This window comes from Ammodytes marinus (genome assembly GCF_949987685.1).
Source record: "Ammodytes marinus genome assembly, chromosome: 14".
Taxonomy (NCBI): domain Eukaryota; kingdom Metazoa; phylum Chordata; class Actinopteri; order Uranoscopiformes; family Ammodytidae; genus Ammodytes; species Ammodytes marinus.
Genome location: NC_137218.1, coordinates 16151419 through 16172236, shown reverse-complemented (window position 1 = coordinate 16172236; position 20818 = coordinate 16151419). Strand labels below are relative to the sequence as shown.

At 40.1% G+C, this 20818-nt stretch overlaps 2 protein-coding genes across 2 annotated transcripts; one reads left to right on the top strand and one right to left on the bottom strand.

The window, feature by feature from the left end:
• Window positions 1-1587: 1587 nt before the first annotated feature.
• nectin1a (nectin cell adhesion molecule 1a) lies at window positions 1588-15909 on the bottom strand. The gene is made up of 10 exons (XM_080041341.1): window positions 15692-15909; window positions 7774-7886; window positions 7203-7461; window positions 6315-6432; window positions 5837-6018; window positions 5616-5733; window positions 5019-5170; window positions 4613-4745; window positions 4454-4517; window positions 1588-2564 (listed from the first exon to the last, which is right to left on the bottom strand). The coding sequence occupies exons 1-10, from the start codon at window positions 15741-15743 to the stop codon at window positions 2250-2252; spliced, it is 1506 nt and encodes a 501-aa protein (XP_079897467.1). The 5' UTR covers window positions 15744-15909; the 3' UTR covers window positions 1588-2249.
• Window positions 15910-19739: 3830 nt separating this feature from the next.
• Window positions 19740-20458, top strand: LOC307260520 (uncharacterized protein; the record flags this gene model as incomplete). The annotated part of the gene is made up of 3 exons (XM_080040781.1): window positions 19740-19776; window positions 19907-20236; window positions 20361-20458. The coding sequence occupies 3 exons, from the start codon at window positions 19740-19742 to the stop codon at window positions 20456-20458; spliced, it is 465 nt and encodes a 154-aa protein (XP_079896907.1).
• Window positions 20459-20818: the final 360 nt, after the last annotated feature.

Below are 20818 nucleotides of genomic sequence, written 5' to 3'. Positions count from 1 at the left end.
CCATTGAAGCTGCAGTTAATGAGAAGCTGATCCCGCTCAATTTCTTAATGAGAGTTTATGTTTTCATAAAAGAGAAAGAGAGGAGGAGAGACTGTTAAGTGGCACCACGTAACGTGAGATGTGTGTCACGAATGAATGCAGGACAGGGATCGTATTTCTCGCTTGGCAAAGACGAGGACTGAAATGACACTGGGACAGCTAATAGTGTTGTGCATATGAGGCCATATGAAAAGAAAACATGAAAGAAAATAAACCAATAGGTTGAAAAAGTAAGATGTAGCCAACATATTACTCTTCAGTTTGGTAGATCACATTTGAATGAAGTGTCAAGTGCAGTGAGAGAAGAACAGAAGACCATGACCAGCCTTTACATCTGACTATAAAGTTCACTGTACAATTGATGCTGAAGAGAAAAAAGGATGAGGAGAAAGACACGCTGAGCCTGCACGCTCGAGCTAAACATCAAGGCTTTAAACGGCCCAATACAGCTGGACGAAGCAGCCACTCATTTGCTCTGGGAGTTTGGCATTCATTGTCAGGGATTTCATCACTACACAAAGGCAGCTTTAGGCATTAAAAGGGCAGACTGTGATTTGTTTTGTTTTAAGCTAGTAGAGTGTTGGATTCAGTGCTGGATTGAGGGGAATTCAATAGCTGCCATCTCATTCAATGCAACTAAAGCAGATTATTTATTTTTTTAACACTTCAGGCAGTGGAAACAAGCTGTCAACACTGACATACTGTATTTTCTTCCTACACACACCTACATATACCTATGCTCCCAGTAGGTTACAAAGCAACATTTGCATTTATTTGGAACGTTTTAAACCAAACTTCACTCTCCACCAACTCCTGAAGGGAAATATCTGGCCATTTAGCTGCTAAATGTTCCTCTACGTACGTCGGCTAGTTGCTAACAGTGTCTGTCTGCAGTAAACGTTTGGGCCATATCAAGCCAAAACAATTAGCTTAAAAAAGTTTAAGCAGAGAGGGAGCCATTTGGTCATAATCTGTGGTTTCATCACTGATTGATCTCTTTCACATAGTCTTGCGATCCATTTTTTTATATAGAAAAAAAACTGATTATAGCCTTTTTACAGTTCTCAAAAGCTATTATATTAGCTTTTAGCATTTTGGAAAAATAGTAACCTAGCAAAGGATAAATGAAAACATTGACCTGCTGCAGGTGCTTGTGGAAAAAGTAAGCAGCAATCATCTTCTGAAGGCGATGAACAGTCCATTAAATAGTTTTGATTTTTTAAGTCAGGACCAAAATGACAACAATGCCATCCATCAGAGCACATTACTATATTTCATAGTGAACATCTCAATTCCTCTGTCCCCAAATAAAGTGACTACTTTAGAGTAAAGAAAGAGCAGAAGATGTGTAGGGGTTTGTGTTCTTGATTGACTGTGGATACGTGAAACAGATATGTTTTAACATGATCATTTTTATTCATTTTAAAAATTCAAGGCTCATCCAACAACCTGTGTCAATGAATACTAAAACCCACAGATACCACAAATAAAAACACAATTTTATAAATCAACAAAATGTATACGGAAAATAAAAATGTTTTTTGCCTTTTCTTTACAAAGAAAAACATAAATGATACAAAATACAAGCACAGTAAAAGTACTGGATCAGAGCAGGAGGCAAAAACAAAAGTTAAGGTCTGCTGTTCCTCGGTAATGGGATTGTCATTGTGTACGATGCAGGATAAAGCGAAAGGACATTGGAGATAAACATTGGAAATTATAATTTTCTTTTGTTTTCTGTTGGTCGTTTTTTTTTTTTTTTTTTTTTTTTTTTACAAATTATAACAGAGGATAAAGTAATGGGTCAACCACATTGGACCTCAGGAGATAATCCTACTGTTTCAGTTGGAAACATAATACATCCTTGCAATTTACATTTTTCTTTAATTTGACCTTCCTCTATCCTTAAACTCATTTAAAACAGTGATGCACAATCTTCCCTTTTCAAAGAATAGATAACACAATGAAAGACAGGTCAAAGGAGAGGAAATTGGACTTAACTCCACATCCGACCACAGAAGCTGCGTTGTCATTTTGACTTCCAAAGCCTTCCACTGTGCTGAGAGGCCGCCTGAAAGTCCAGGGTTAAACAACAACAACAACAACAACAACAACCTCCTCCTCCTCCTCTCAGGAAAGGTTGGGGTTCAAATCAGGGAGTTCCATCTGAGCTCACTGGAAAAGTTTGAGTTTGTGGACGAAGTGTCAGTTCAGACGTACTGCTCTTTGGGAAAAGTATACGCCGCCACTCCCGGCGGAGGAGAAGACAGGCCCTGAACCGAGGGGTACTTAAAGATGGCCATGGTGTTCGATGTAGGAGAGAAAGTGTTCTTTGACGTGTTGGTGCTGCTGCTGCCAGATGCAGTGGCTGGTTGTCCGCAGTGGTAGGGATGTTGGGGCAGAAAGGAGAGAGGAGGGTTGATGGGAGGCGAGTAGGGCTCTGGGTAGTCCTCCTTGTTGCAGGCCAGTCTGTAGCTCACATAGTCAGCCGTGTTTGGAAGCTCTTCATAGAACCGCCCTGAATGCTGTGGAGTAATGGGACACATATTCTACCAAAACGGAAATAGGAGTAATAGAAATACTTCAATGCATTTTTACACATTGGACATAACAGTGCACAGCCTCCAATAAGTTGTACATAAAGAACAGTTTAACGATGGTCAAAAGAGCCTTCTGTAAAAAAATCTAAGCGGATTTCATCTCGCTGCAAATAAATTGTCAAGTTATGCCAGTGAAATTATAATGAAGTCCAATAATAAGCCTGATCATTTAAATACTAGCAAATACAACCATATTTACATCTGTATATAAGTTTGAATTATATGTATTCATTCTGCATATCTACAGTATTCTATTATTCTATTTATTTTATTCTATTTTATGTATATTATTCCTTTATTTTACTTGCACTATTTACATGTCAAAAACAGTATTGTAAGAAACAATAATTCCATTGCCAACAACTTGTTATGTAAATATTGAGCACATGATAGTGAAGAACTTTGAATGTTAAGGTCTATAAGTTGTATTAATGACCCTGAATGCCCAGAGTTGACCCCCCCAGGTTTGATTACAATTTGATTATCGAAATATATAATGTTGGCAGAGTCCAATTTCTAAAAATTATTTTGAGGCTAAATTCACAATCACTCAGTCTCACTTAAATACTACCAAAAATTGTGGGGGGAAATCCTTTTTCATTACACACAAGTGTTACTTCCTACTGTGATATGTCAAGAATATTTCTGAAAGAAATGCCTGCTTGTACAAGGAGTTTGGTTTGATTGATTCTAAGATTATTTTTTGGGCATTTTCAAGCTTTATTTGATAGTATTGAGAGACAAAGATGACATGGGGTAAACAGGCGGATGACATGCAAAGAACAAACCTGGCCGAATTCGAACCTGAATGGGGACTGAGCTTCTATGGGGTTGCACTCTAATCACTACACCACAAGCACCCCCTGTGACATAGTTTTTTAATATAGCATCACTTATTCAATGAGCCTGACAGCTGGGCTTTCTGAGAGCAGTTTGCGTGAATTTCTACCTTTGCGTTTGCTCTGTGGATTAGACGCTATTTCTTTCTCTAATTTGCACCGGTTTAGCGTCCGCAAAAGTGGTGCAATCCTTTAGTGGATTTGGCCCAATATTAACTGGATACGTATATCATCTGGCTACCTATTCACAAATATCTTACCTTACCACTAAGGATCCTTCTAAATAGCACTCAACAAGAAATATACTAGTTTGTCAGTGAATTTAAAATAAGAATTGTATCAATACACAGAAGAATGGAGAATTTAAGGACATTTTTTTAATTGTTTTTATATATACTCTCATAGATATATAGAAATACACAAGCATGTGATATTTCTTCCAGCTGATAAAACAGCAAGGAAAGGAAAATCACTTTTATTTATGTATTAATTACTTAACGTGTCATTTGATGTGCACTTAAGGAGCTGTCAAACAAACCGTTTTTTCTGCTTTGATGAATAATCCTGTCAGATGGCTGAGGCTGAGATCGCCTGCGCTGAAAACTGCATATTGAATCAAGACACAGATTTAAAAAGTTCAGTGTCATTGCATTATTTCAAAGCTCTAGCGCAATGAGGCTCATTACCTGCAGCACATCACAGACTGTAAGCACTAATTGTGACTTGAAAGTGTTGAAGAGCTACTTCTTAAGCTTAAATGCCTTGTGAATTACTCTTAGCCTAAAAAACGTGTGGGGCCTCAAGTTAGGACTTTGTGAGGTATATTGTAGAGTTAAGACAGCCAGTAGTATCACTACAGCTATAATTCTATTGTAAACTATACTTAATTTGTGGAAAATGTGAGGAAAATAAAATCTTCACTTATGCACACTTGCAACTCTATTTGATATTAAAACAACATGTAGCCTATGTTACCTGAATCTCATCTCCCGGTCTTTTCCTTATCGGCTGGGACAGTTTTCTGGATGGAGAGTCAGTTCTGATCAGAGAGCAAGAAAGGAATTAAAAGTTAAATGCTGAGCATTTGAACAGAGGACACGGGCGCAATGGATGGATAATGGACTAATTACGTACGAGGAGTTGTCTTTTCTACTATTTATTTTGAGGACAAGGACTGTGATGGTAATGCCCATGAGCACTCCGGCAGCCAGTAACAAGGCGACTACGCTGATGACATCGCCTGGTGCAATCTGCGGTTGTGGCTTTTCTACAGAGAAAACAAACAAACACACACGCACACGCACACACACATACACACACACACATACACACACACACACACACACGCACATCAATAACAATTTTTAAAAAAACACACATTCCTTGTTAACAGTAGATTTGGAAGTATTATTCCCTGTTTCTGTGTTTGAATTTAACAGATATTATTTTTTAACATTGTTAAACATTATAAGTAACAGCTGTAGCAGTAGTAGATGTAGGAATGTAGTAATATGAGAAGGGAGTACCCAGGTCAACGTACCTATGATATTGACCTCTACAGAGCCTGAGCGCGTCCCGATGCTGTTGGTTGCATCACACACATAGGTGCCTTGTGTGTCATATGTGACCGGCCCTTTGAAGGAGAGGACATTGTCTCGGATCTCAACATTGCTCGGTATGGAGCCATTAGCCCTGCGCAACAGACATAAAAGAATAATCAAAGAAGCGCACACAAGTTGAGAAAAGGATCAACATTTTGCCCACTTTCATTTAAAGATGTAGCCTCCTGAACAAGTGGGACCTCAACGTTTGATTTTTTCCCTGGTCAAACATAGGAGAGGCACGATCATTCATCATTATTTGACAAAAAAGAAGAGATAACCTTTCCATTGTACAGAGCTTAACTGTCAAATATATACAGCCCATTCAAGAGTGGACAACTGTATTTCAAGTAAATATTGTTAAACTACGTGTAGTTATAATAAATGATGAAGACAAACAAGATTTTATAGTACTTTTGCATTCATCTCAGTTTTCTCAATCTAAAGACACATCACAACCTTATAGATCCATTGTAATGAGCTGGTCTCACTTTGACAGTGAGTTTGAGTGAAGCACAAACAGAGGTCGTACTCACAGTCTCCACTGATAAAGAGAGACGGTTGGGTTGGCATCAGCCTGGCAGCTCAGCTGGACATTCTCTCGGTTCAGGTACCAGTTTCCATCATACCCATCCACCGAAACCTCTGGCTCGTCTGAACAAAAACATACAAAAGACCTCAAGAAATGTAGCTTCTATATTTTATTATTTACCTGTATGATGATGTGCTTATTGTGACTTGTGAGAGAGAGACATACACTGAATATCGAGGGTAACACTGTCAGTGAAGACCTCCTCATTGTAGGAGGTGACACAGGTGAGCGTCTCCTTATGTATTTCTCGGCTTGGAACCAGAATGTAGTCACTTTGAATGGTGAAAGTCCCGTCTGAGTTTTTGTACTCTCGGGTGGTCACTTCCCCCGGCACCCTCGACTCCCAACTGCTCAGGCCAACAAGAAATTAGTGTCACGTCACAGACAGATACATCTGATGCAGGAAAATGTGTGGTCAAACAACAGCAACAGGCTTGTCGCCAAACAATGCATTTTAAGAAAAAAAATAATGCTTTTCTTCCACTAAGCACACACACACACACACACACACACACACACACACACACACACACACACACACACACACACACACACACACACACACACACACACTCACACACACACACACACACACACACACTCACACACACACACACACACACACACACACACACACACACACCTGATGACACCAGGTGGTTTCCCATTTGCAGAGACGCAGGTTGCCACTGGCATCTTCAGGTTGGATGAACCAGCCACCAGCGACGGCGTGGACAGGCTCATCTGAGTCTTAGGGCGAACTGATGACAATAGAAATAAGCAAAAGCACAGAGTTGATATAGTATTGTAAAGTTTTTAAATTATTAAATAGTATAATGTTTAACTTATGACAGGGCAGGCTATTCAAGGTATCGACAGGTTAAAGATTTAACATTGACACGACAGTGAATATACAGCTGTCCCCTCATCAAAAAAATAAACCCCAAAACTCTGGAAACAATGGTATAAAGTCAAAGTACTAACACAATATCATTATTTATGATCTATAGATCATGTTCCTCCAAAGCATTTATGACCCAAGACTACATTTATGATGAAATAATAAGAATGGTAAAAGATTACGTTTTCACACTCTTGGCTAACTGCTTTTTAAAATACAAGTATTCCTCAATTTATATATTTTTTTATGAAAAGGTATATGTTTTTCCATCAAAATAAATTTGTGTCTGCATTTAGAAAACAGTATGCATTATTTCTTGATCTAAACAATCTAAACAAGTCCCTTAAATGAGAACATCGCTAAATAAAACTGGACAATTCAACACATTGAAGGAATAATTAAAACATTTTGAAAAAAATAAGAAGATTGATACCACCCTCATGTGTGTTTTGGGGGGCATATATGTTAGGCATAAACCTCTGGATGGGCATGGCACAAAAAGTGAAAACAGGGAAAGACAGCTAGCCAGGTTCTCTCCAAAGTTAAAATGTTTGCCTACCAGCAACCTCTAAAGCTCACTCATCTTCACAATATATTTCAACTGTGAAATCCCTTCAAAATCCCTCTTACCGAAGACAGTGAGGTTGACAGCGTTTTCTCGGTTCCCTGCGGGGAAGGTGGTGTATTCGCAGATGTAGCTGGCCTCATCTGCGAGGCGGAGCGGGGAGAAGGTGATGGTGGTGTCCTCCAGAGACGGAGTCCGTCGCCTCACTGCCGCGTTCTTGAAGGTGACGCGGTCCCTGTAAGGTGGGGCCACGGACACGCCCAGGGAGGGGTTGGCGATCGCCACGTTCTGCTTTGTACCGTTCACCATTTTCTGCCATGTCACCTTGAGAAACAGCGGTTGGAAGGAAATGGGGGGAAGTTATTGATGGGGTGAAGATTAGAAGCCACCTGAAACTGTTTAATGAGTTATACAATATTGAGTAGTGTAGTTTACATTCCTGAAGAAAAAAATTACTTCCGGGATGATGGGAAATCTGTTATAGATGGCACTGACAGTGTTTAAGCTGGTTTATCTGGAATTTAGCATAGGTGCATTTTTTTTTATGAAAGATATAATTTGCTTATTAAATTTGTTAATGTTTTTTAATATGTATACTCGGGTGTAAACGATGAGATCAGATGGAGGACTGAATACCTGGGAGATTTTGACAGGCGGGGAGCTGTTGATGAACTGACAGCGGAGATCCGTCTTTGAGCCCACGTACCCCGACCTCCCATCATCCATTTCCACTCTTTGGCCATTTATTCCTGGAGGGTAAACACAAGAGTTCAAAAAGACGTTAGAGGTACTTTCACCTATGCTGGGCGTACACACACACACACACACACACACACACACACTCACCTACACACACACACACACACACACACACACACACACACACACACACACACACAATTCACAGTCAACGCAGCAGATTGAGCTGAGCTGTCAAAGGCGCTCCATTCTAGCAGCGTGAGAGGTGAGCCGAGGTTAAAGGTTTTGGATTAGAGTAGGGTATAAATAAGCACGATTTGTTTGGTTACCATTCCCATTGACTTACTGATCTCTTTTAACAAATCCACAGCAGAGCCCCTTCCCAAAACCCCTCCCCCTCCCCCACTCCCTTGTTCCTGAACGTGCACGAGTCACTTGTGTTTATTTGTGTTTGTCAGATATAGAAATATACTATAATAACATAATTTTAAAGATTTACAATTAGTATTATAACTTTTTTGTAGTGGCTGATACAACTTACATTTATTTTCATCAACAAATTTACTTTAATTTTTAGTTGAAATCTGGTAAATACCAAGGTATTATGCCAAAATAAAATCTTTGCAACCTGTAATCAATGTTACACATTAAACAGACAATATCATCATGTTAGCTTCCTGTTTTCATCATACAATAAGTAATCTTATCATGAGTCCCAATAGGAAATTAAATTGAACAATGCAGTAAAACGTTTCTCAATCATTTTAATCGTGGAAACAGCCACTTCTGACTTCTGACAGCTGTAAAGCATGCAACCATGGGTTAAACCATTCAAATTAGAATGTTTCCTTATTTTTAACTTTAGTAAATCATATTACTTATATGCACTGCAGAAATGGGCAGCCATGACCCATACCCAGGGGTGATTTCCATGTTTGAAATATTGTATTTTGGAAAAGAGAAAAAAAAACAGATAAAATGAGTGGGCTGTAGTTCATGCTTCATCATGTAGTCCAATATTTCCACGGTAATAATGGAGAAATATTGACTGGCCCATCAAAGCACCCCAGGCTGACAGCGGAAAATGAAAGCACTTCATTCCTCTGACCTGGTCCTCTAGACAACCAACAATGCTTTGACCCATTAATATAATTTTGTGTTAATATTTCTGCCAAATGTGCAAACATGTAATTTTCTGCAGGATTGCAATACAATATACCTGAATACTATGATGTGTTCTCTTGTGATACATTATGGATCCTGCAGGCACTAATATAATGACACAGTCTCAGTAGTGATGTATTATAAAACGGTATACCAGAAGCAAATAAATCCTATATTCATGAACCATATCAATAGTGGTTGGGAGTCATGCTGCATTTTGTTCTGGAGGAAGTTAGAAAATATGTATTTTGTCATTTAATTTGGATGACCTGTAAAAACCCTAACAACACCGTCAACCTATTTACCCCCGGTTACTATAACGTGACAACTGTAAAACCAACAGTTTCTCTACTGATTGGCTTAGACAAGGCTTAATGTCTGGTGTGCCCTAGGTGTCAACACTGGATCCAATCCTGTTCACATGCTCCCCCACAACCATATTGTCCCTTAATGCCATCATTCTTTTGCTGACAACAAATAGCTATATATTTTAATTCCAAGCATACTATGTAACTAGATATAACTCAAAACTGTTGAAAAAATAAAAGACCTGACACAATTTTTGACAGAATAATTATAAGAAATCTTTAATTGGCCCAGAGACTGTCACTGCATGCAGAAATTCCCAAACTTCATTGTTCCCCTCACTCAAATTGTTAAATATTTTCTTAATTCAAGACCTCCCTCGAATTTAGAATATTATGTGAAATCATTGCTTTAGACCAGCGTCTTTTTCAGCAAAGCCACGGTAAAAAGCCATCTATGCTTTTATCACATCATAGTGTGACTACTGTAACACCTGCTTCACCTGATGATTCAACCACAACTAGTCTAGAACTCTGCAGCAAGACGGTTAACCACACTATGGCACATATCAACTCTTTTGTCTTGACTTATCATTATGACAATTCTGCACCTAAAACTTTGTAAAACACATTTCTTCAAATGCTCAGAGAAAAAGGAATCAGGGGGAAAATTGTCTTAAAATTGTATGTAAATACCAAATCAACGGAACAACCAAGTTACCAAAGTCTCACGTTTCTCTATTTTCAAGCACTTCTTTGTGTTACAGAGAGCAACAAGTTCATTAAGATTCTGATCTGTGCACCATGACCTGCTAGGGCGTGCAGAAGGATTCTAATGTTAGAAATGGCATGATATTTCTGAATTTCATAATTGACAATGAATCCTCCAACAATAAGCTGAATAAAGGTCAACCACAGACTGAGCCTGTATAAGAACAGAACAGGTCTGAGATACAGCGAAGAATGAATTACTTTGCATATTTTTAAATCTAGCCGAATACTGAGCAAGCAGATGGACTCGTATGAATCAATTAACCAGGGTTGGTCAAAAAGCGGCAGAAATCGGCAATGTTCTCACAAGGCTGTCCAATAAATATAAACTTCAATGATTTAATGGTTTTTGTTGCTGTGTTACTTGAAGCCGTTTTAAAGCTTAGTTCTTTACAAAGTAAACAGAACGCTATATACAATACTGCTAATTCAACTGGAGCTTGAATTTCACTCTGCGCTTTAGCTGCTCTGTGACGCTGTACTTGGGTACAGCAGTGCTTGGAGCAATGTTTACCTTGCTTCCACCTAAGACCTGACACATGAGACACAATATGTTGAGGATTTCACTGGTTTTATATACAACACTGGGCTTTACAATCTCATTCAATCACAAGAGGAAGTTGAAATCAACTAATGGGAGACTGAATCTTGAGATGTAAGATTGATAAATGAGACACAAATCACACGGATTCATAGGGCTGCACAAAGCCTCGATTAGATTATGTGGATAAGAGAGTGCACTCATTCCCTATTTTAATAGATTTGTCTCTCTTTTATTTGAATCTGCAAAAAAATAAGCATTTAATATGCAAAAAGCATTTTGGAAATGGTACCTTCGTGCATGTCTTATGTATGCATACATGCACATAAAAATCCTGTCAGGATCCTGACAGCAATCATTAAAAATATGACCTATACATCCTCACATAATGCAAAGTAAAACTTGAGCTGTATGTGTTTTGTTATATTAATACGTTTAATAGTTGTGTATTGGAGCAGGAGTTCACTGTGCCTTACATGCCCACTTTAATAAACCATTCTGTGTATGTTTGTGTGGATCAGTGGGAGAGAAGAAGGCCAGCAGTGGGAGTAGATTATAGCATTTGGGATATTAAAATGCTTCTGCATCAGATCATCTATGGTCTATTTGCTGCTGTGCATATGGACAGGTCACCATAACAAAATGTCTTTGCTGAAATACTGCATTGAGTCCTTACAAATGTTTTTGTACATGTGTGTTTTAAGCCTCCGTACTTATGACAAAGACCTTTATGTAATGTTGTTAAGATGAGCACTTATTATCTTTAATTTTAACTGAATTATATGAATTGTTTATTTGTGAGTGATTTGGACTATGCCACAATAGTACGGACATAATTCATGTGATTTGTTTTTAACTGATAATCTAACTGAGAGAAGATATGCGGTTTAATGGATGTTTCTCTGAAAAGTTTCATCATGTTTTCACCGACAATTAAAGTAATAATCTGCATCATTCTTCCAATTCTCAAGAAACGTAATTTATAGTCTCTATGGAAAACATAAAATTACATGCTTAGTAATAACAGTAAAAGCCACATGAACACATCAGTTTGTAATTTTACCAGTTTTCTGCAATATCAGGGAGGTGAAATACCTTTTACTTGAAACTTCAAAACTACTGAAAACCATCCTTACCACACACACACACGCACACACACATACACACACAAATCCCACTGAGAGCCCCCCTTCTCTGCTCTGCTACTTAGTTTATTAGGGGCTTTACGTACGGCCGAACGGACAGAAAGCCTACATCTCTGACACAAACACACACACACACACACTTTCATATCGCTTTGGCCCCACGTCCCTCCCACCTTCGTCCTTTTTCGGCTGTGTCCATTCCCATTCTTCCATTGTTTTTGACGATGGGAAATGACCTCAGCAGTCCTCATGACAATGATCCATAAACAGTGTCACACAGGCGAGAGACGACCATGGGAATGTTACTAAAACAATAGCAATATTGTTTTGCACTTGAATGTGCAACATGCAAGAACAGCAAGTGCATCGCAGCGTGTTGCTCATGCCTTTTGTCTATTTCCTGAGTGGATATCCTCCATCTTTCTTCATCATACTCATTATGAGGCGAGCCATTTTTAACCCTTTCCTGTGTGTGTGAGAGTTCAGCAGAGATACAGTGTTAAAATGCAACACAGTTAGCTTTCTTTTCTTTAACCTGGGGGTCCCTTTTCTATTTCTCTATGGACCAAGGGGTCCCTGGGCTGATAAAGGTTTAAGGCCCCTGGTCTAGGAAATTAACTTAATGAGACTGACACATCCAGATTCAAAGTACCCCATAAGCATCAATTAAAACACTCAACCCGTGGTCATTTCTCTGCATGTCCTCCTCTCTTTGCCCCATTTCACCTTTGTCTCTCAAAATCTGTCTAATAAAGTAAAAACCGCCAAAAAATTAAATAAAAAATATATATTAAAAAAAGGGCTACGTGCTCTGTCACATTGGCACTAAGTCAGTATATCAAGTATATGAGGCCGACATTATTATCTGCAGCGATGCTTCTTGTTAAAGATCATCACATTAATATGTGACGTTTCGGGGCCGAACAAGCAACATCCACCTTCAGCCTCAATCTCTTGAAGGCCAAAGAGAGTACAAAATAACTGTCCTGATGAGAAAACTAAACGGACACACACATAGAAAAAGAGAGGACAGATTAAGCGTCTAATCTTTTGAACATCAAATCCATGATTGATCGTGGATAACACACACTGTGGTGAGTCTTTGGCCTTGTGACTTACATTGTGGGAAAACCTATGGAGTGAAGACAAACCAACACACACCATGCTCGAAACCGCTCGAAACATGGCAGGTGCATTACTGCGTTTGGACTGGAAATGAAAAAGGTTTGACTATTGCCTTAAGCACATATTCTTTACACTTATTTATTTTCTGCGTGTTTCTATTCTAAATTGGAGCAACTGTAACAAACCAAATTTCCCCGCGGGAATCATTAAAGTATTTATGATTCTGATTATGGTTTGGGATATGACCATATAACACCACCTGCTGTGACTGACTCTACTGTAAACCATTTAACAACAAAAACTTTAGTGTGTATCAATTTTCTGAAGCTACTAAATATCGGTCTCTTAAGCAGAAATATTCATTGAAATTTGATTGAGGGGATCACTTCCTCAGATAAGTGTTTTAACCTTGTGCTGAGCACACAATATTTTTCCAAACCTGCAGCATACAAGCATTGCGTCATATACAGTATAAATAAGGTATTTATAAGCACATGTGAAGATCCTATTGGATAATAAGTCATAAACAATGGTTACCTAAATCATGTTATCTGTCCTCAGCACACACTCTCTGCAATCTCTAATGGCACCAGGCCTGGGCGCCAAGCATATCAGTGTTTTGGGTCTGAGTTGAAAATAGGGAACAATATAACCTTGGCATCTAGGGAGAGGAGACTGTCTGTACAGCTTACCCCACAGTGTCTTCTAACAGGAGACAAAGCTGATCTATTATCTGAGAGATATACAGACACATAAGACAAGCAATAAGTGTAATAGTTATTTTTAATATTAATATTAGAAATCATAAAGAACGAAAATTCCCTGACTGACTTTCGGACATTCAGTCACATTTTTGCCAGATTGAAAACCCTCTTTTGTTTTCCCCCACTCAATTGATCACAATATAGCATTGTTTTTTATTGGAATCTGTGGCAGCACGTGTGTGTGTGGGTGTGTAATCTCTGTGGCACTGCAGGAACGTGGAGTGTGCACTTGGCTGGTGTTCAGCAGGCAGCTCACAGGATTATGGTGACTGTTGCTGTTGCATCTGTGTTTTTGGTACGTGAAAGGAGACCAAAAAAGGGAGAAAGAGAAGATGGGAGATAGCAAATGCAGAAAATGTCTTTGGAGGGAGATCAACTGGCAAAAAAAATACCAAAAAAAGGCAAACAAAAGAGGAAGAGCACAGAAGGGATGTGATTGCGCAGGATTATATCTGTGGGGTAGCGTCTGTGTGTTCCAGCTGTGGACAGTGGATTAAGCAACTAAAAAAAATCATTTGATTGTCTATCTGTCAGTCTTAGTCTGCTTTTTCTGTGTCTTTCTGTAGTGGAAGATTGCCAACTTTTATGACAAGTGCAAAAGCACATCAATGACAGCCAGTGAAGTCAACCCACTGTGGCACCCATACAGAGATCCCACTGGGGTATGCACCAGCCAAACATAGAAGACAGACACACGGCAGCAACAGTCAGCAGCCTGGGACTTGGCAGCCATCACGATGTTACACCCTTCCAGCTCCCTGTTCAGCTCTAATCCACGGCTCTGTCCTTCAACATGACAATCCTACACACATGGCATGGCCTCACACTCTGTAGTAACACCACACACACACACACACACACACACACACACACACACACACACACACACACACACACACACACACACACACATGCACACCAGAAAAGTACTGCTCCACTGGCACAGTGGGGTTTATCACTGACCGAGTGAAAAAAGCAATCACAGCAGATGTCACAGCAGCTCAACATGTCCTTATGCTGCCACAATCGCTTTTGTCATTACATGCTCTGCATGTATACAACCCTTTTCATTACACAGCCACAACCCTTGATGACAGCTGTTTGTTTGGCCGCACATCCGTGTGATCACACAGCTGCACCTGTTACAATGAAGCAGGAGTTAGCCCATTCATTCAAACAAACACACGACACTGGAAGATGTGGGGATGCCATTTGTTTGTGTGTGTGTGTGTGTGTGTGTGTGTGTGTGTGTGTGTGTGTGTGTGTGTGTGTGTGTGTCTGTGTGTGTGTGTTTGTGGTGGTGGTGGTGGTGGGGGGGGGGGGGGTTGAAAAAGAGGCAACAGCCTGTTGAAATGGTCCGATCTGACTTCTACACTGAGTAAGGTCATAGTTAAAAGATTAAATCATTTGGATGTGATGATGAGAACCTGTAGCAACATTACAGTAAATTGATAATTTGCTTGATTTAAAAAATCATGGAAAAGTCATCAATCTTTATGACCAATGGCTATAGCAATAGTCAATAAATCCTTTACTGATGCTTTATAGATAAGCTTTAAGCCATTATAAAGTACTTTTGGGTTGCCAGGTTGTTAATAAATAATACTCACATTTGTACTCTAACTGGGCAACACCAATGTTATCTTAAAAATGTAATATTAAATATCTATAACATTATAGCAAGTGATTAAAAGAAAATAATTACACAACATAATCTTTTATAAAGAATGTCTTATTTTAAAATGTCTCTAATTCTTTTAGAACCTGTAGGCCTACTTTGATGACAATGATGACGAGACGAGAGTGATAAAGTGAACACTAAATATGATATACGTATAACACTCATCCAAGATATTTAAAAAAATAATTTGACAGGATAGAGCCTATAATTTCAAATGTTAATCAGCTATGCTTAAACAGTAAACAGGGTATGAAAATGTATGTAGTAAAATAAACAGTTAATTTGCCATCAATCACGCCTTTCTCCTGGACTCACGTCGTTATTGAACAGGTGCTCAGAGAAAAGCAAGGCATGCCTACCTGGAATAACACAAGTTGTTATCAGGAATATCCAGAAGCCAGAGTTTTCCATGTCCGAAGCAAAGGTGCCAGCTTCTCGCTATGGTCAAATTCCCTGTGTGTAGCACTTGAGCCTCCCAAACTGAGCAGCCGGCTGCAGGTTCAGCTTCAGGTCTAGGCTCGGATCTCCATGTGTGCTGCGTACTGAGCACACACTCTTCTAATTGCGCACCCCAGATTTCTCCAACTGCGCGCCCTGTGTCACTTTTTCTTTCTCCTACTGTGAGTGCGACCTCCCTCTGACAGGTAACGGAGTGGCAGTAGTTTCTGTCCGGCTTTGGCTTGGCGGGGATAAAGCAGCTTAACGCGTGGGCAGATTATTTCCGAGATAGCCTGCCCCCCCAGTCCCGACTATGTCACTGTGAGCGCTGAACTGAGCAGACCGCCGGCCGCCTGGTGTGCGCATTTAAATACATAAAAAGGCGCAACCAGGCTCAATAGTCGCAATTAGGGGCCCCAACAGAGGCTTTTAAAGTCCTTTGGCCTTCCGAACTTAATTCTTCGTCGCATACTTTCAACACGGTGATGGAAACATTCCTCAGAGGTTCCCAAAGGGGCTCTATTGGGTTGAGATCTGGTGACTGTGCAGGCCATTGGAATAAGATTAACTCATTGTCATGTTCAAGAAACCAGTTTGATATGATTTGAGCTTTGTGACATGGTGCATTATCCTGCTGGAAGTAGCTATAAGAAGATGGGTAGCCTACACTGTAGTCATAAAGGGATGGACATGGTCACTAACAATACTCAGGTAGATCATCAGACCAGCCAAGATTTTTCCAATCTTCTATTGTCCAATTTTGGTGAGCCTGGGAGAATTGTAGCCTCAGTTCCCTGACAGGAGTGGGTCTTCTGCTGCTGTAGCCCATCTGCTTCAAGGTTGGTCTTGTTTTGCGTTAAGAGATGGTATTCTGCATACCTTGCTTATAACAAGTGGTTATTTGAGTTACTGTTGCCTTTCTATCATCCTGAACCAGTCTGCCCATTCTTCTCTGACCTCTGACATCAACGAGGTATTTTCGTCCAGTGTATGTAGTATTATATTACATATTATAAACGTGTAATTTCCATTGTTCAACTGTGATAACGAAATAATTAGCTAGTTATCACCAGATGTTTCTTAAATTCCATTACTTAAAATGTTAGGTGCTCTTAGTCAAGATCACAAATGAATAATCTTGTTACTGCGAGAAAACTAGCTTTGTTTGTTATCTGATGCTGTGTGTTTAATGGACTGGATAACAAACACACAAAATATCATCAAAGTGTGTATTGCAAAATAGTCTTGCTCAATAGGCCTACATTTAAGGGGTTTCTCAAAGGGAGATCACAAAATTGTGTACATGAGCCCAAACCCAAAATATATCCACTTATTTCAGGCCAACGTCAAACTAAAAGCATACTGAAGGCAACATTTAGGATACAACTAATGGAAAGTTGATACATTATGCTAGCGTACATTTCACTTATTGTGAATATTAGAGCTGTGTGCCCATGATTCTTTTTCTCTCCGTGACATCCCGCGGGTTGGTAGATAAAACGGAAATTAATTCAAAAAAAGTAAAAATGCTTAAGCTGAATTGTAGCCCTGTGTGGATTAATGGGCCTATAGCACAATGTTGGCTGGAATATGCTGAAATATCCTTCCCTGTTGCACACACACTGAAATGCAATGAACCGTTTACCATCATTGGCAGTACTATAGATGTGCAAGAGTTGGACTTTGCTATTAATGCACTGGAAACTGTGGAAACTGGCGACAAGGCAAATCACTGCAAATCAGCTACCCCTGGCCTATGTTTAGCTGTTAGATGATTTGAAAAAGGAGGGATGCTGGGAAGAGGCAACCTGCTGTTAGTGGTCGAGAAAAGACAGAATGTGAATCTGAAAAACTTCAAAACACGCCAGGAGCAGGAAGAAAGAGTCTGAGGCCGTCTGAATGGGTCGAGAGATGAAGGAGTAAAAGACGGCGTAGGAGGCAGCGTGACACATCTGTCTGCAGAGCTGAAGAGAAAGGTTGCATTAGTTTTCCACATCAGCATGTTGCTGATCCAAAAGGGATCTGGGAAATGAATGTTACTATTGATTTCTACTGAAAAGATTTATTTGATATGATATAGCCTATAATATCTAACCTATACTTGTTTGTTCTTCATTGTGATAAAGAATTGTTTACAAAAGCCCACTTTCATCTTTAAATTGTAGTTTTTTAAACTTCAAGTTCTACCTAACAACCAACCAACCATCAACCAACCATCTCTCTGTAATTCAGGTGAACTGGAGAATCCATTGCTGTGAATGTGTAAATATGCACATGTTAACCTACTGATGAAACAAGAAACCTGCCCAGATGTTTTTTCTGCCAAATACACACGCAAAGCTCTCTCTCTCTCTCTCTCTCTCTCTCTCTCTCTCTCTCTCTCTCTCTCTCTCTCTCTCTCTCTCTCTCTCTCTCTCTCTCTCTCTCTCTCTCTCTCTCTCTCTCTCACATGCATCCATGCACAGAGCAACTGCTTAACTTCTCATGGCCTGACACTGGCCCCTCCTGCTGTGAACTGTGGAGATCTGCATCCCAATTTATTTTGTGAAATTCCTCTTATTGGCCATTAGGTGGAGCCACTGAGCCACTGTACATGAGTCACTTGGCATGGCAGTGCTAGAAATGTCTAGGTCACACATTCACCCTTGAGATGATATACATGTACACTGTGCAAACAGGATGTCAATAAAAGGACACATCATTCTATAGTCTCTTATTCATTTAAGGGTTTCACTACGTTAGGCATACAGTTATTTGCTTCTTATACAGTCTGAGTCAGAGCACATCAGAATAACTAACAACCATAATCTATGCATAATTCATGCATAATCTATGAAATCTGTTTTTAAAAGAGGAAATCAGAGGGAGACGACTACATGGAGAGACCCTATAGGCTAGGGGCATATCAAGACAGGATTAGAAATGAGATAATGAGATGAAGGTTTGGAGAGGACCAGTGAGGAAAGAGGACAGGGTCATAACAAGCTGCTGATGAAAAAAAAAGAAGATAATGCTGACATAGTTTTGCTTTGGAGTGCCCGCCTCCCTTCCCGCCCTGAGTCCCCTCGTCAGCCACTGCAGAGGAGATAGACAAATCAGCGCTCTCTGGTCCACCCTCATCCCTCTCCTCCTTCTCTCTCTCTCTATATATATCTCTCTCCCTCCCTCTCTCTCTCTACCTCTCAGTATCACCTCCTCTCAGAGGTGTTATCCTCTGCAGTGCTGCACACTGACTGAGGCGACCACCACCACCACCGGCTTATTTATCCATCCTTAGCCAGCCAGGAACTACTACATCATCCATCCAGTCCTGGCAGGAGGTAAGATCCTGTTAAATTTTTCAGCTGCAGCTCGGGGAAGGGGGGGGGGGGGGGTTATATATACGAGCACAGGGGTGACATCAGGAAGACATGGAATTTGCTAGAACACATAGGTACGCAGGGCTTGCTTTGATAACAGAAAAACTGCTAGGTGCTTACAAAACTGAGGCAAGGGCATTAGAAGAATGTCAGGATCAGTACAACATATACACAAAGGACAAAACATCTGTGTCATCTTTCACTATGAATTACGCCCAGTCATTAGATTTGGGCACAGCTGGGCTCAGGTCAAGTTCTAGGGAACTAGAGGACATTTACAGCAGTTTAAAGATCAGATCATCTCATTTCCGTCTGCATTTGACCCAAACGACAGAGTCATGTTGGCTACGAATGTATTATTTTTATAATCTGTTTCCATCTTTTTTGCCTCCCTATTATAAAGTATGACCTTTAGCAGAGCATAACTTCAGCAGAAATAAATAAACAAAAATACCTCATAACCTAGATACCATGACCTGCTTGAGTAGCACTGGTTTACAAATAGATAATGATTTCATTTGTTGAGTTAAGTGTTTACATTTGAAACTAACAGATCTCTTTCTCACATTTCTTCTCTTTTTCTTCAAAGTTGGATGGGTACTTTTCCATCATGCTCAAAACTCTGCTTGTGTGTGGAGTGCTGGGAGGTAAGAATTACTTTATTAATTAGAAATATTTATACTATGGTGTCCAGAGACTTGTACTCCTGTTTAACAAAGTTTCAAAACTAATCAATCTCCGCTTGCATGCTCTTATCCAATCTGTGTTTTGCACCAGTGTTGCTGATCACGGCAAAGTGCGACGATCCGATCTCCGTGTGTGTCGAATATGACAATGACCTGAGAGTGGACTGTCGGACCGACCCCAAGCCAAACAAGATCAGCAGCTATGAGTTCTCTTGGTCCACTGGGACCAAAGAGACCCTCATTAACACCAACGTGTCTGGTTCGGCTTCAGAGGCCCAGTTCAAAGACAAAAGCTACGTGGAGGAGCTGGAGCCTCATGGCTACAGGATGACCCTGAGCGACTTCACAGACAATCTCCCACACAACACCACCTACATGTGCAAAATAAACGGGGTGGTTGCCAGAATCAGTGTGGAGAAAGGTAGGTGGATCAACTGCGTGTGTGTGTGTGTGCGTGTAGATCTGAGGCATGAGAACAAGTGAGTGGGAGACAGATTTGAGAAGGTTTTGTCAATTGTTTCCTCCCACTTTTCTTTTCTCTGCAGAACAACTTGTCCAGTGTTCAGCTGTGAGCGTGCTTCTGAAGAGCTCCTGTGCCTGGATCGTTTGCCTGTTTCTTTTCATCTATCAAACGCACAGCTAAAAAAAAACATGCAGACTTGTGCTGGCCGGCCCGTCCACATCTAACCACGCCTACGCATCTGTCCGCATCTACACACATCACCACAATAACCGATACATATTGGCAAGATGTTGCAAATGTCTCTCCTCCTATTTTCCTCCCAAGAGCAATGCAATGGTCTTACATGTCTCCATTACTGTCTCTAATAGTAAAGAATGAGGATGCTTCAAAGATGATTCAACAGAAATGTTTATAGAAGTGCTTTTTTTTGCTGTAGAGGCACACACTGCTGTATGTGTATTAATATAACGAGTAACTCCCCATGTAAATATTAACTTTGGAAGCTGCATCAGTGTTTGTTTTCAATAAAGGGATGCCATT